This window comes from Denticeps clupeoides, chromosome 5, assembly GCF_900700375.1.
Source record: "Denticeps clupeoides chromosome 5, fDenClu1.1, whole genome shotgun sequence".
In the NCBI taxonomy this organism is placed as follows: Eukaryota; Metazoa; Chordata; class Actinopteri; order Clupeiformes; family Denticipitidae; genus Denticeps; species Denticeps clupeoides.
The window spans coordinates 16,947,912-16,961,753 of record NC_041711.1 but is presented as its reverse complement, the minus strand read 5'-3'; the positions used below and the strand labels follow the sequence as shown (position 1 = coordinate 16,961,753).

The 13,842-nt window shown below is 42.1% G+C and overlaps 1 protein-coding gene across 1 annotated transcript in view; it reads left to right on the top strand.

Moving 5' to 3' along the window:
• The window catches only part of LOC114790843 (contactin-associated protein-like 5), a 44,720-nt gene that overhangs the window by 6,135 nt on the left and 24,743 nt on the right, over positions 1–13,842 (top strand). Inside the window, exons 2-7 of the mRNA XM_028981239.1 lie at positions 6,260–6,370; positions 7,122–7,315; positions 9,136–9,283; positions 12,201–12,404; positions 12,690–12,874; positions 13,330–13,473. Coding sequence (XP_028837072.1) covers positions 6,260–6,370; positions 7,122–7,315; positions 9,136–9,283; positions 12,201–12,404; positions 12,690–12,874; positions 13,330–13,473 — 986 coding nt within the window. The remainder of the gene's footprint in view (positions 1–6,259; positions 6,371–7,121; positions 7,316–9,135; positions 9,284–12,200; positions 12,405–12,689; positions 12,875–13,329; positions 13,474–13,842) is intronic.

The window sequence follows — 13,842 nt, the reverse complement described above, 5'->3', positions numbered from 1 at the left end:
CTCAGTGATGACAACATACATTCACAGAGAGCAAATTAAAGTTTTGTTTACTTGATGAAGATTTCTAACAAGCATAATGGAATTATTAAAGGTGAGAAACACAGACATTTACATAAGCCCAGGAGACCCCATTTACCCTCACATCTTTAGAGGCCGCAAATTGAATATTGCGAAGATCTGTTCCCTCTGCCAGGGTATTAGCACTGTAGGCCTTGTGTTGCTGAAAGAGCTAAATGGTTGGTGCATGACGTAAATGGTGATATTCTTTCAGGCCCAATTGCTATTGGGAAGCACATAGTTTTAATGAGAAGTAGGAAAACACAAATCTCAAATGCTCCAAATGAGAAACAAGTAAAAACATCTGTATGTGCTCCTATGCATGGCTACGATGATGGAGGCCAGATATGATTTGCTGGGCATTGGCTTGAGCATAAATTAACTGTTTTAATTAACAGACCCTAATGAGTAATGGCATTGTATTTTAGACCTTGACAGATTTTGCTGCCGCAGCGTGGATCGGACAGCGGAAAATGTTATAGGGTTTCGTGATCAATATGGAAAGCTGGTGGTAGGCAGCCCTCGGTAATTTCATCCTGAAAAGCCCTCGGCAAGCACTGTTAAAGATAGCATCAACACGGACAGATCCCTGATCCTTTAATCTTTGCACATGTTGGATGTGGTATTACCACAAAGTACATGATTAAACAGCTCTCACAATCTTTCAGTCCAGTTTCTCCATCCTTAAAGTAATTAAATCTTGGGTATGTCGTCAAGGGGCATGTCACATGGCAGATCAGAACATGTCACCAGGATGCTCACCCTAAATGACCCACGCAGACATAAAATGAAATGGAATAGTAGTAATGATTATGAAGAGTCATCCTTTGACCATGGATTTTTCAGCATTCAACATCTGTTATTTTGAATGCTACATTTTATACATGCAACACAAAAATATGAATGCAAGTAAAAAAATGCTACAATGTGAAGTTGAAACATTACATTTACATTTACATTTACAGCATTTATCAGACGCCCTTATCCAGAGCGACTTACAATCAGTAGTTACAGGGACAGTCCCCCCTGGAGCAACTTAGGGTTAAGTGTCTTGCTCAGGGACACAATGGTAGTAAGCGGGACTTGAACCCGGGTGTTCTGGTTCATAGGCGAGTATGTTACCCCTAGGCTACTACCACCCCATTACAAACATTGCAGGTAGGGTTGCAACGATTACCAATTTTGGTAGCATAATAATAGTCAGAGAAATAATCCCGGTTTCACGATTTTTATGTGAATTCATTTCAGACAGTTAGAAAATTAAAATGTGTTAAATTAAATCCAGTGACAAAAAATAAACAAGAAAATTATGTGAAATGTATCTACATAAAATACATATTTTATGACACTGTTTTAAAAAAGGCACCTACTAAGTGTTGAATTTTGTCAGCGCTTAATAACCCATTCCACTAGATTGCTTCGATTCCACTCTTATTCACAGAAAATAATGTGTTTCAGAGCAAAGCGCAATGCATGCCAGGTTTGTTATGAAATCGTCTATTTTAAGTAGTGTATATATGCCCACGCGATGATCTGGGGATGCTGCAATAAGTTGGGGGTGTTGGATCCTTTAGCCACAAAATATTTTTCTGCAAGCTCTCTAAATTGGTTTTGAAGCCGTGGTCCTGGATTTCTCCTTTAGCATCTTTTGGGTACCCAAAATATTCCCACACAGGAGACTTCAAGTGATTCCTAGGTGGATATAGAGTAGTCCCATTGTTGGTTGTCTCACATTATCCATCTGAGGTGTTTTGTGTTTGACTCTGTCTGTGTGGTTTGTGCTATTCAATCTTTGGTTACAACAAATCTGTTTTTTTTTGCAATATTCTTCACTGCAATGCTTCACATCGCAGTTAATCGTCAAACTGGTTAATCCCTACAACCCTATGTGCATGACATAGAACAGTATAAAAACAGTGGCAGTTGAAGCCTACACTATAAAAACACTATACTGGTTGAACTTAAAATTAATGTATCAGTTTGCATTTACAACTTCACTATTGTTGATCTCAATAAAATAATTAGTCATACTTCAATATACTATGCAATATACATACTATTTCAATCAACTTAATTTTAGTGCTTGCAATTTTAAGTTGCTTAATCAGGTAATAAGGTATGCAAATCAGGTATGTATGCAAACTTGTTGGCTTTTAAATATTACACTTCTAACACTTAAAGAAGTCAGTACTATTAACTTGAATTTAAGATCAACTTAATAAACCTAAATAACATTTAACCAAACAGCCGTCTCTATTCATAATACTCACAACAAGTAATCATGCCAAGAATATGAACTCTTATCTGGTGTGATGCATCTTTTAATGAGTTATACAATCACTCAGAGAGGGCCAATCAGATTTCAATGTGGGCAGGCTTTTATTTAACTTCTTGAGGAGATTATGATACATTTGAAAACCGATAATCATAGAGTGGAGCAATCTGAAATTGAGCAAGCTGAATAATATTAGTTAAAATTTAGTTTTTAAATTTTTTTGTGTGTGAATTTATCGGCATTGGAAATTATACGCTTAGTTGTGACATAATTTATGATGACAACTGCAAAAAGCATTTATATACTGGACTAATTGAAGTTGTTTGGTTGAATGTTACTTAGGTTTATTAAGTTGGTCAGTGGACTAGGGGTTAAGGAAGCGGCCCCGTAATCAGAAGGTTGCCGGTTCGTATCCTGTCCTTACACACTGCTCCCTGGGCGCTCACGCTGATGGGTGCTGCAGTGTTTCACAATGACTATCAATTCACTTAAAATGTTTTACATCATTGTAAAGGCAAAATATTCAGAAACATTTTGTTTTGGTATTGAAACAGTGTTTGAAAATCAAAGGCTGATAAAAGGCTGCGTAAAAAGTTTGAGAACCACTCAATCTAGTGTTGCCTATTTTATCTACAGTAGTTTTGAGTAATGTTATGTTTATTCTATCCCTAGTCTGTTTTTGGTCTCAGGCTTGGTCTCACCTTAGTGTGTCTTGGTCTCGGTACCCTCAAGTCTCGGCGGTGTCTTGGTCTTGGTTTAGGTAGTCTTGACTACATCACTACCACTAGTGTAAAGCAAAGAGCAAAATAGCTGAATAGGGAGCCAAGGAGGGCAGCGAAAGTCATGGTTTCATATGTTAATAAACTGTTAATTATCTCTGATGTCTTCAGTTTCAGTCTGGCAATATCAGAAAAAAATGTGAAAAGAATCGTTCAATATGGGAAAGTATATTGTAATCTTTTTTTTTTTTGCCATATCAGCCAGCCCTACATTATAAGTAGTATAATATGAGTTGAGGGTCCATGCTCACATTTAAGTACATACGCCCCCCACCCTCCCCCTGAAGAACTGCACAGAGGACAGAATAAAAAACAACGGCGGCGTCCAGCCATGCTCTGCCCATTCGGCTGCATATTTGACATGATGACCTCCGCAGTGAGCCACGCTGTGTCTCGTTTCTCCACCATGCTTACTGACTGTCTCTAGCAACCCTTACATTAACCAATGGAGCCAAGTCTGGTGTTTCAAAACCAATCGCAGTTGTTGTTACGATTTTCAAATTGCATTCATTTACATTGCAACTTGAGTTAAAATTTGATGAATCTTATATCTCTATTTGTAATGAATCCCTCCATTTTTTTCAAAGGTTGGGGACTGTATATATTCACAGAGCAGTTGCTAGGTAGCTGTCTATGGTTACTTTCCTCTCATCCATAGTTTTCCCTTCCTGCACATATTCGGCAACAATGCGGATGCTGCCTTTGCTGTGCTGTCTGCAACATGTTGAAAGATGTATGCTTGTTTCCGTGCAGCAGAACCTACAGCAGCACTTTGATGGCCAGAACAGACTGAGAAGCATATGCGTCTCTTTCTGCAAGCTTGTCCACAGCAGTGTGCTGAATCAGAGGTGGGAAAAGCCTCTTAGAGACTTCAGCTCCAATGCCGAGATGGGATGCAAAATCATCACCATAAAATGTGCAGCATCTGAACGTAACTAAATAAATAAACAGAGAAAAAGCGGAAGGGAAAATGGAAACTGACACTGTGGTCTTCTGCAGTATATCAGTTCTTGCAATTGCAGCAGACCACATGCATAAGTAAAATAATTTCAGATGAATACTTTAAAGTGGCATTAAAACTTTAAGAACAACTGACTTTGTTACAGAGATAATGAACAAAAAAAATATGGTCTCTGGCCCTTTCTTTGTAACACTGAATTTGGTCAATTAAATTTTGATCCCTTTCATCCCTTTTGAAGAACATGTCGTGATTGTGTGATAAATTGAAATTACTACAGTATGTTCCTTTAAATCCCCACTGCCTTTTCAAGCGATAAAACAGTGATGGTTCTCACCGTGTAATTATTTGTAGTGCCTTATCAAATATGTGAGAATGGATTTTAACAGTTCAGTGAATACTGAACTATGTAAATGTCCTCTGGCAGTGGTGCTTCATCACCTTGCCATTTTCAGGTTTCTCACATAATAATCTGTGCTTTTCAACAGGTTACAATGTGCAATAATCACATCATCTTTTTTTTTGCAGTTTTCTTCTTATGAATTACTGATGCTCAGACTGATTATTCTTCTGATGGGCTGGTGATATAATATATATTCTGCAACAGTTCTATTTTAAGAGAAACGATTACTTTATTTAAAACAAACATGGGATATGGGACCAGCCAGAAGAAAAAAAAAACGAAGAGAAAAATCACATAATCTTAATTAATCAATGGTTTAAATTAGAACTGTCAATGGAACAGGGAACATCTAATGGTGCTTTTATATATGGCAATGAATAATGATAAGTATTTGCAACTTAAGGTTTGTCTACTATACAGCTATTATTTCTAGTTGAAAACTTTTTACAGATAATATTAATATCATAATTTCACGTTTTTGACTTCTAATGAATGCCTACAAAGCGAGCATTTGCTTTTTGTTGTCTATAATTTAATTTAGATATTTCATCTCTGTTTGCCTACTGCTAATGCATGTATGGGTGTGCTCCTGTCCTGACTTCCTGTGATGATGAATGAATAATAAAATAATAAACACTGACAGAAGACATGGACACATGAAACAAAGGTAAAAGACAATGACGGAATAAGGACAAAACACAGCAGGGATACATTTACACTTATAATCACAGATGACAACAATCAAGGCAAATCAGGGAGTCACAGAAATGTTCAAAGTTTTGACACATACAGGCCAAAAGCTTGGACACACCTTCTCGTTCAATATGCTTTCTTTATTTTCATTTACATTCTCACTGAAGGCATCAAAACTATGAATAAACATATGTGGAGTTATTTTTGGCCTGTACTGTGTGTGTGTGTGTGTGTGTGTGTGTGTGTGTGTGTGTGTGTGTGTGTGTGTGATTATTATATTATATAATTTTTTTACTTGATTCTTCCTGCCTGAGATGTGTGAAACCCAGTCATGCTCGTCTGCATTCACCTCAGTGGTCAAACAGCTCAGGCATTTTATTCAGGAGGAGGGGGAGCTATCTGGCTGAATATTCTTGTCAGTCTCTACATTCATATTTATGACTCTCTGAGGCATCTTGCGCTCAATTGACTCCCTCCGCCGGCCTCCCAGGAAAAGCTCTTTTAGTTGACCACGTTTAGGCCCGTTTTGGAAAAGCCCAAAGAAAAGGGGTTGCTGTGGGGGTCTGCCATCCCCATCCGAGTTTCTGTGGAGTCCTAATTACAGCTTTCTCCTCTCCACCAAATGGCAAAGGTTTTAGGGGATTGGCTAACTTTGCGTTGCTCCGCGGATTCTGCTCTGATGTCCTAGTGAAGTCTCCCATGAAAGGGAGGCAGAGTGCAGAGCTGGCTCCAGGCTCTTCTCCCCCCTCCTGACCTTACTGGATCCTTTATTCCTCATTTCCATTCCTCCTTTCTCCTCTGAATCCATCCCAATCCCCCCTTTCTCCTGCTGCCTCTTCAAGTTTCAGAATCAATTTAGAAAAGTGAAAGCGATGCCATTTGATGTCTGTTTCATTCACAAGGCTTTTGAAAGGTTAATTGGCTGCGTAATCAGCTCAGTGTGAATCGTGCTAAAACGGGAGTCTCCGGGTGCTTCAAAAAACGCTTTCATCCTCTCTGTTTTACGTCGACACCACAGATGGCCACGCAAGTTCATCTGGTGGATGGTTTCTGCAGTTTGAAAACACTCAGTAAATAACACCCTCTTCCTCTAGATTACTGCAATGGGCCGTTGGTTTCTGTCTTACCTCCAACCTCGTTCGAGGGCTCCTCAACCTCATCAAGCAGCCAGTCGTCTCATTACGCCAAACTCAACAGAAGAGACGGTGAGTGTGTTAAAGATGCACCTCAGCTTCATATGAGTGCATTGTGGCATGTCAGACTGTTATATGCTATCTAACCGGACACTGATTTGGGTACATGGTGTCTTCGGCCGCTGGCCTGATGGTGCTGAATCGTGCTTGTGTGTCATATGTTTACCGGGGTGTGGGACATTTGTTTAATCACTCGTCTGAAATTTCAAACATAATGGGATCACGTCAAAACAAGTAAAAATATCGGGTCATTTATTAAAACTATTTCAGGCACCAAGTGTTGGGCTTGTTTGCTATAGTAAGGTCAATGAAAGAACTGGTGTATCTTAAAGAAGACAAACGAACTACCATTTATGTTGATGTGTAATTATTTCCGTCAATACATCACTTGCACAAACATAATCACTGATTGTGAGGATGCCTTTGACCTTACAGTACAAAACAAGCTCCATACTTAGCGGGTAGTGCTGCACCTTGCATGAGTTTGAAAATAGTGCCCAAAACTCAAACCAGTTATAAATCAAAGGCCGTTTGTTCATTGATGACTGTCTGCCTATGATGATGCCAACAGTGTGCCAAGCAGCCATAAGTGTAAATAGAGGCGACTCTGATTCTGAATCTGATTCATGAAAAATACTTTTATTCGGCTTTCAGAAAATGAATTTGTAGCACTACAGATTCTTTGTATATGCGGTTTCTTATTAGGACGGTGAATGTTTCTTGACTTACTGATTGAGTGTATATGTGTGTGTTTGTGTGTCAGGTGGAGGGGGCTGGACTCCAGGTCACACAGACACGCAGCACTGGCTGCAGGTGGATCTGAGGGAACGGGTGGAAGTGACATCGGTGGCCACGCAGGGCCGGTACAGCAGCTCCGACTGGGTCACCAGCTACATGCTGCTGTTCAGTGACGCCGGCCGCACCTGGAAACAGTACAGGCAGGAGGACAACATTGGGGTAAGACCTGTTCCTTTATTCAGGATAGCGTTCTCTGGTTTAAAGTGGTGACGGTGTTTAGAGGTTCTCATCAGGATGCAGCCTCTGCTGAAAGCCTCTTTTGCATTTAGTCCACAGCCATTACCTGATCTGCAGTTAAATGCTATAATTGTGTCTGTCCTCACGGAGCTGGTGCACTTCGCAGCATATTTAACGCCCCGAGCTCCGGGGTCAAGGCCAGTTCTGCAGGGTTTCGGCTCTGACAGGATAACTTCTTTCTCCTGTGCTTGCCTTGCTTTGACAACTGATTGTATTTCCTCTCCATACTTAAAGGCAAACTAATGGACTCTGCTCACCTCCCTTGAGTCAATTGCAGTGATGGTGTTGTCCCATCATCCTCAGTGCTGTGCTCAGAGAGAGAGAGACAGAGAGAGAGAGCTATGTGATAAAATGTTGCTTGAGGAACATCTGAGCTTTCCACTAAAAGCAAAGAACAGAGTGAGGCACCAGGGTGTTAGATTAGCAAATCTCACAGCAGCCTGATCATTTTCTTTTTCCGAAGGAGAAAAAGAAAGGAGAAAATCAACTTTAATCCCAGTGACATTTTACATGTGTGAGTTTCCTGGAGAATTCAGGATGTGACTTCTAATGTGCTTTAAGGACGCGTGTGCTCTGTGATAACCCTCCGAGATGATGTTTAAAAATAGTCAGGCCTTGCTCAGAGAGCAAGGGAAGCCTTTCTTTCTAGGCAGCGTTATCTCCTGAAGCCACAGAGTGGCAGCGGGAGGTCTCCTGCCGCCTTCAGTGGTTCTGGCAAGAGTTAAGCATTGAATCAAATCAATGCTGATCACGACGGCCAACCACTGCATCTGCATCTGGAATATTAAATTACCCAGCAAAATTTATTCTGGGCTTTAAGTCTGTGGTATAACAACTAAAGCATATTATTGGCTCAAAGGATTTGCAGGAGTGTGGATATCATTGACTGCTGCACAAAGTAACAAGCATAATTTACCTTTATTAGAAACAATAACTAGAAATTATAGAAATAATATAAAACTTATGTCAATAGAACTATCTCCAAACATGTTTAAACATTGAAAGGTTTTCATTGAAAAGATACAGACAATAGCAGATTCACAGATTTCAATACAGCTAAATACAGCTGGTAACGGGTGGAAGATGATCTAGTTTAAAGGGTAATGCGGAAGAGGGTAATCATATTCGGACTTTGATCATTATTATACACACAAATATTACATAAATGGTAAGTTTTTGTTTTCAGTAGTCTTTTTACGACAGAACAATGATTATAAAATTGGGGTGAAAACAGTTTGCAAGTCTGAAATGACAGTGTTTTTGTGACACCGAGTCTTTGTGACCTCAGATTGGAATGAGAGGGAATTACATCTTTCTGTATAGCTCCCTATTAGTGGCTAAACTGTGGCGTAATAGTAATAATACCCTCAAGGCGTTCATCAACCTGCACTCACCAGAGTCGAAATTGAACTGTGAGGCGCTCCCTCTTGATGACAAGGTGACAAGCTTGGGCGAGGGAAAACCTTTTCTCCAGATCTGTGTTGAATGGGAGTGTTTTTAATCTATAAATAATGTGAGATGCTTATGTTGGAGGTTGTGTTGTTTTATTCTTAATGGTGAGATAAATATTCTTTATGCAAACTATATTTTCTCCAGTAGGAACAGCTGGTAAAACATTGGTGAATTTAATGCACATTTTACCTTTATAAGTGTCTATTACAAATTGCACATATCCATGCATATGTTGGGCAAAAGTTCCCATATGCATTTTGCTTGACATCTGAATGTGTTTCGTTCTGTAGACGTTCTACGGGAACACGGACGCTGACAGCGTGGTCCACCACAAGCTGTCTCACCCGATCAGAACCCGCTTCCTGCGCTTTGTTCCGCTGGACTGGAGCCCCACGGGATGGGTGGGGCTTAGAGTCGAAGTCTATGGCTGTGCATACAGTAAGTTCTCCTTTGGCCTTGTTTAGAATGTCACTCAATTTGTTACATTCCCCGGCGAACTTCATTAGTTGCAGGACAAAAGAGAAAATTGATTAGGCTACTTGAGGCGTACACAAAGGAAAGGGAAGTCTGCTGAAAAATTCATGGACGCAGAGGTGCTTTTTCCTAATTCCTTTCTGCATTTATTTATTTATGTGCTCTTTGCCAGCCAGGTGAGCAGTCTTAGCAGTCAGAACACAGACTTCGCTGTCAAGGCTGCGTCGCTCGCAGCTTCATTCCGCCGTGTTTGTCTTCTGGCAGACAGTCATTGGCTGCGATGGAATCAGGAATATGACTCCACATGGGGTGTCTTGGTTTACCCACACCGATCAAACACGATAAATGGCTGCTGACCACACGCGATTTCCCTAATAGCCTGAGATAATAAAGGCGCCACCGCCTGAAAGTCAACCTGGCGAACAAGTGAACAGACGAGTGCCGCACAGACGGCCAGTGTTCCACAGTCGAGCTAAATGAATCAGCATGTGAATTAGTGCTCTGTAATTACATTTATAATTATCCCTCAGTGAGAACATTCATTATGCATAATGGTTTCCCAGCGTGAGCGTACCATATTAATGCTGAATGTATTTGTACATTTCTAATAGGTGCTGTGCAAGGTGTGCTTTGCCCCACTTCTTTGGAACTAATGCAGTATACAAACATCCCAGAGACACAAGATTATTCAAATCTCATTGTTGTCTTACTTCATGTCTTCTGACAAGCCACTGGTGATTTTTTTTAGGCACATTAAATGGCTAGCATGATAAATCAAGTGAAAATCAAGGGATGATTTCCACAGGGGGGAAAAAAGAGAGCAAAGCACTTTGTGTGTGTGAATTTGTGTATCTGTCCCCCTCAGGCAGTATTCATTTAGTCATGACACTGAACAACTCTATAATTTCCAGTAATAAAGACCCAGTGAATTTTGGCCCCTTCTGAGTAATGACACAGCACACTGTATGTGTGTGTATGCATGTAATTAAATTATATTTTCTACTGCCCTGTCAAATCACAGATCTGGTTGAGTGCCGGCTTAGCGCTGCCAATTTTGACACTTTCATCTTGAAATGCTGAGTAGCTTCAGCCACCCAGATGGACTCTCTATTGCGCTGATGGACACATGTCCATTTAAACACTGAATACTGAATATCACAACCTGTAGACAGCTCCAGCCTTCTATAGCTCAGATGCAGAATGCATGAGGAAATAATAATCAAGGCCTCAGACATATTCAGTGGTGAAATAAAAAAATAAGAAAAAAATGAAATCGTACATCTTTGTCATGATGGCTGGACATGGCGAGGAAGAAGGACGCATATGCACGACGTCACGAGACAGAGGTTTAATACATAGTAGAAAGGAACATCACCAACAAATTATCCGACGTCGAACAGACACTAACAGGGTAGCTGTATACAATCATACACAGGTGATAACAATCAGGAAACATAACTCCAAACTCCGGACCCGGAGTAACCCCTGCCGGCCCGGATCGTGACATCACCCTCTGTCCTAGGCACGACTCCCGGCGTGCCACCCAAAACGGTCCATGAAAGGGGGGGAGGAAGTCCATAAGGACGAGTGGCGGCTGTCCTGCACTGACGGCTTCAGGCCCGGGCCAAAGCACCGTGGGGGACAGGCATCCTGTCCGCTGTCCACAGCACACGCCCCACTGGGAAGACCCCCACTCTCCTCATCTCAGTTATGGCCGGGAGCACCTGAACTGTGCGACGGGTCTCCTCGACCCCACGGTAGCTTTCGTAGGCCATCGAGGTCCGGCCGCATGAATTTGTCGGTACTCCCCAAGTCTGGAACCGCCAGGGGAAACATGGACAGCATGACAGATCTTCTCGACCCCACAGTAGCTTTGTAGGCCACCGAGAGTCTGTCTCGCTTGGGGGAGAAGGGAGGGTAATGTCATGATCCGGTCCGGCGGTGGCAATTCCGGGTCCGGAGTTCGGAGTTTCATGTTCGTCTTGTGTAATGTTTCCTGATTGTTGTCACCTGTGTATAATTGTATTAAGCTGCCCTGTTCGTGTCTGTTCGCCATCATTGACATAAACCCCTGTCTTGTGACGTTGTGCGTATCTTCCATAATCACACCTTGTGCTTCCCCATCACACACGGAAAGCTGAAATCGGGTGGAAGGAGACCATCTGATTTGTGATTTTGTTTCTCTTCTCTCTTTTCTTTGTTTTGGTTGAACATGACGTCCAGGCACGCCATCGGGCACAGTAAGCTGCTGTTGGCAAATAGTCGCTTTGTGGTGAAAAGTAGGTTGAAATGTGCAGAACTACTTGTGCTGCAGCCATAACCAATCATTTTCCCCTCAGTATTTGTGGAAGCATTGCTGCATGTGAACATTTAATTTATACTGAATAATTAATGCAGTAAACGTTTGGGCTTTTCAGCTTTTTTTTTCACAAAATAGCCTACTTTTTTGTTGAACAGTGGCAAGAAATCACAATTAAATGCATTTGGAATCCATGTTGTGGCACAATAAAAAATGGGAGGGAGGGAAACTGCTACTTTTTATAGGAACTGTGCATTCCCTGCAGCTGTAAAGAATAACTGTGAAATCATGAGATAATTGGATTTGTGTGAACAGCATTAATCTTCTCCCCACACATGAATGCTGTCCCTGGCCTTATTTCAATCCAGAAATCGGTTTGGATTCCACGCATAAGTGCTAAAGTCAGCGGACTGTGCAACACTTCCTCTCTCCGGCTTGTCATGGCCGGTTAGAGTCAGGTACATGTAGGAGGGAGAAAATGCAGTGGGCGGGGGAGGGAGGGAAGCGGGTGGAAATGTACTCTCCGACCTTCATTTCGGGTCAGCCTTCAACCGCAGACGTTCCTTTTAACTCGGTTCGCAGAGTCCGACGTGGCCGACTTTGATGGCAGGAGCTCTCTGCTGTACCGGTTCAACCAGAAGTCGATGAGCACGGTGAAGGATGTGATCTCGCTGAAATTTAAGAGCCAGAAGCCGGATGGAGTCCTGGTCCATGGAGAGGGCCAGAGAGGCGATTATATCACCCTGGAGCTGCACAGAGGCACCCTGGCTCTGCATCTCAATCTGGGTGAGTTGGGCTCCCACCGCCGACAGCAGGCCAGTCCAGACACGACACTGTGGAGAAATGAAAACCATTGCTGCCTTAATAAGAGCACACGTTTTTAATCAGATGTTCTATTAGCCCCCTGTGGAGTCCCTCTGCTAGCGATGTGCGCAAGCCTGACGCTTCCTGGTTCTTCCAGACTCTGGTTCATTAGCACTTTTTGCCATTCTTTTCTCTCCGACTGTCATCTTTCTCCCTTTAACAGTAGAAGCTGCCTTCCACTTTCTAATTAACTCCCTCTTCCTCCAGATGATGCCAAGCTTCATCCCAGCAGTGGGCATACATCTGTGATGCTGGGAAGTCTACTGGATGACCAGCATTGGCATTCGGTCCTGATCGAGCGTTTCAACAAGCAGATCAATCTCACGGTGGACAGGCTGACCCACCATGTCCGAACGAAGGGTGCTGACGACTCGCTGGAGGTGGACTATGAGGTGTGTCAACATTTTTTCACTTGGTGCTCAATGGAAACCCATGTTTTTTTTTATGTGACAAATGAAAGGTAAATGTGATTAAATGTATGGAGATGTGTGGAGGTGACATGGTTTGGGTCCATTTTGTCCATGAAACCTTGTTCAGAAGAAAATCAGTGGTTGATCTGAGCTGGTAGCATGGTCAATGATACTTTGACTAGTATGCTAAATATCTGGTTAAGTCAGCAATAAGCTATAGCCAGCTATAGCCAGGACACAGCATGACAAAGTTGAGTACCAGGTGGGATCTGTTGACCCCAACTATGTCTTTCATCAGAGGGAATACCTAGTAGAGTAATGATTACTGAGACCTCAGACCTTCTGTTGTCACCCGTCTGTAATACATATCAGGCAGTAACTGGCGTACGTTCCTTCAGGTGTCTTTATTCCATTCCACTTCTTCTTGTTTCACAAAGCTCAGCTTTGGAGGAATCCCGCTGCCCGGCAAGCCTGGAACCTTCCTGCGGAAGAATTTCCATGGCTGCATAGAGAACCTTTATTACAACGGCGTTAACGTCATCGACCTGGCCAAACGGCGCAAGCCGCAAATCTACAGCGTGGTATGTCTTTCTCATCACCATGGTTTAGTGAAGCAGTTACGGAGATGAAAAGAAGAAATATTACCTTGAGCAGAAGTGAATTAGCGAGGCTGTCTCATCTTTTGCATAATAGATTGCTTTAGTGACATGAGTATTTAGCTATTTTCCTAAATGGGTCTTAGTCTAGTGTGGAAATGTGCCACAGCCATCACAGCTTACACAAGAAGGGGATTCACATGCTTATGAGGTGAGCACACAAGTACAATTATGATAAATGCTTTACTGAACACACATCCAGCCTCCTTCCATCTCGTACCGTCGCTTTCTCGGTGGAGAAAATGCCCCTCTAGCGGGAATCCAAGCTCATGGATCCAGGCCAGGCTATAAATA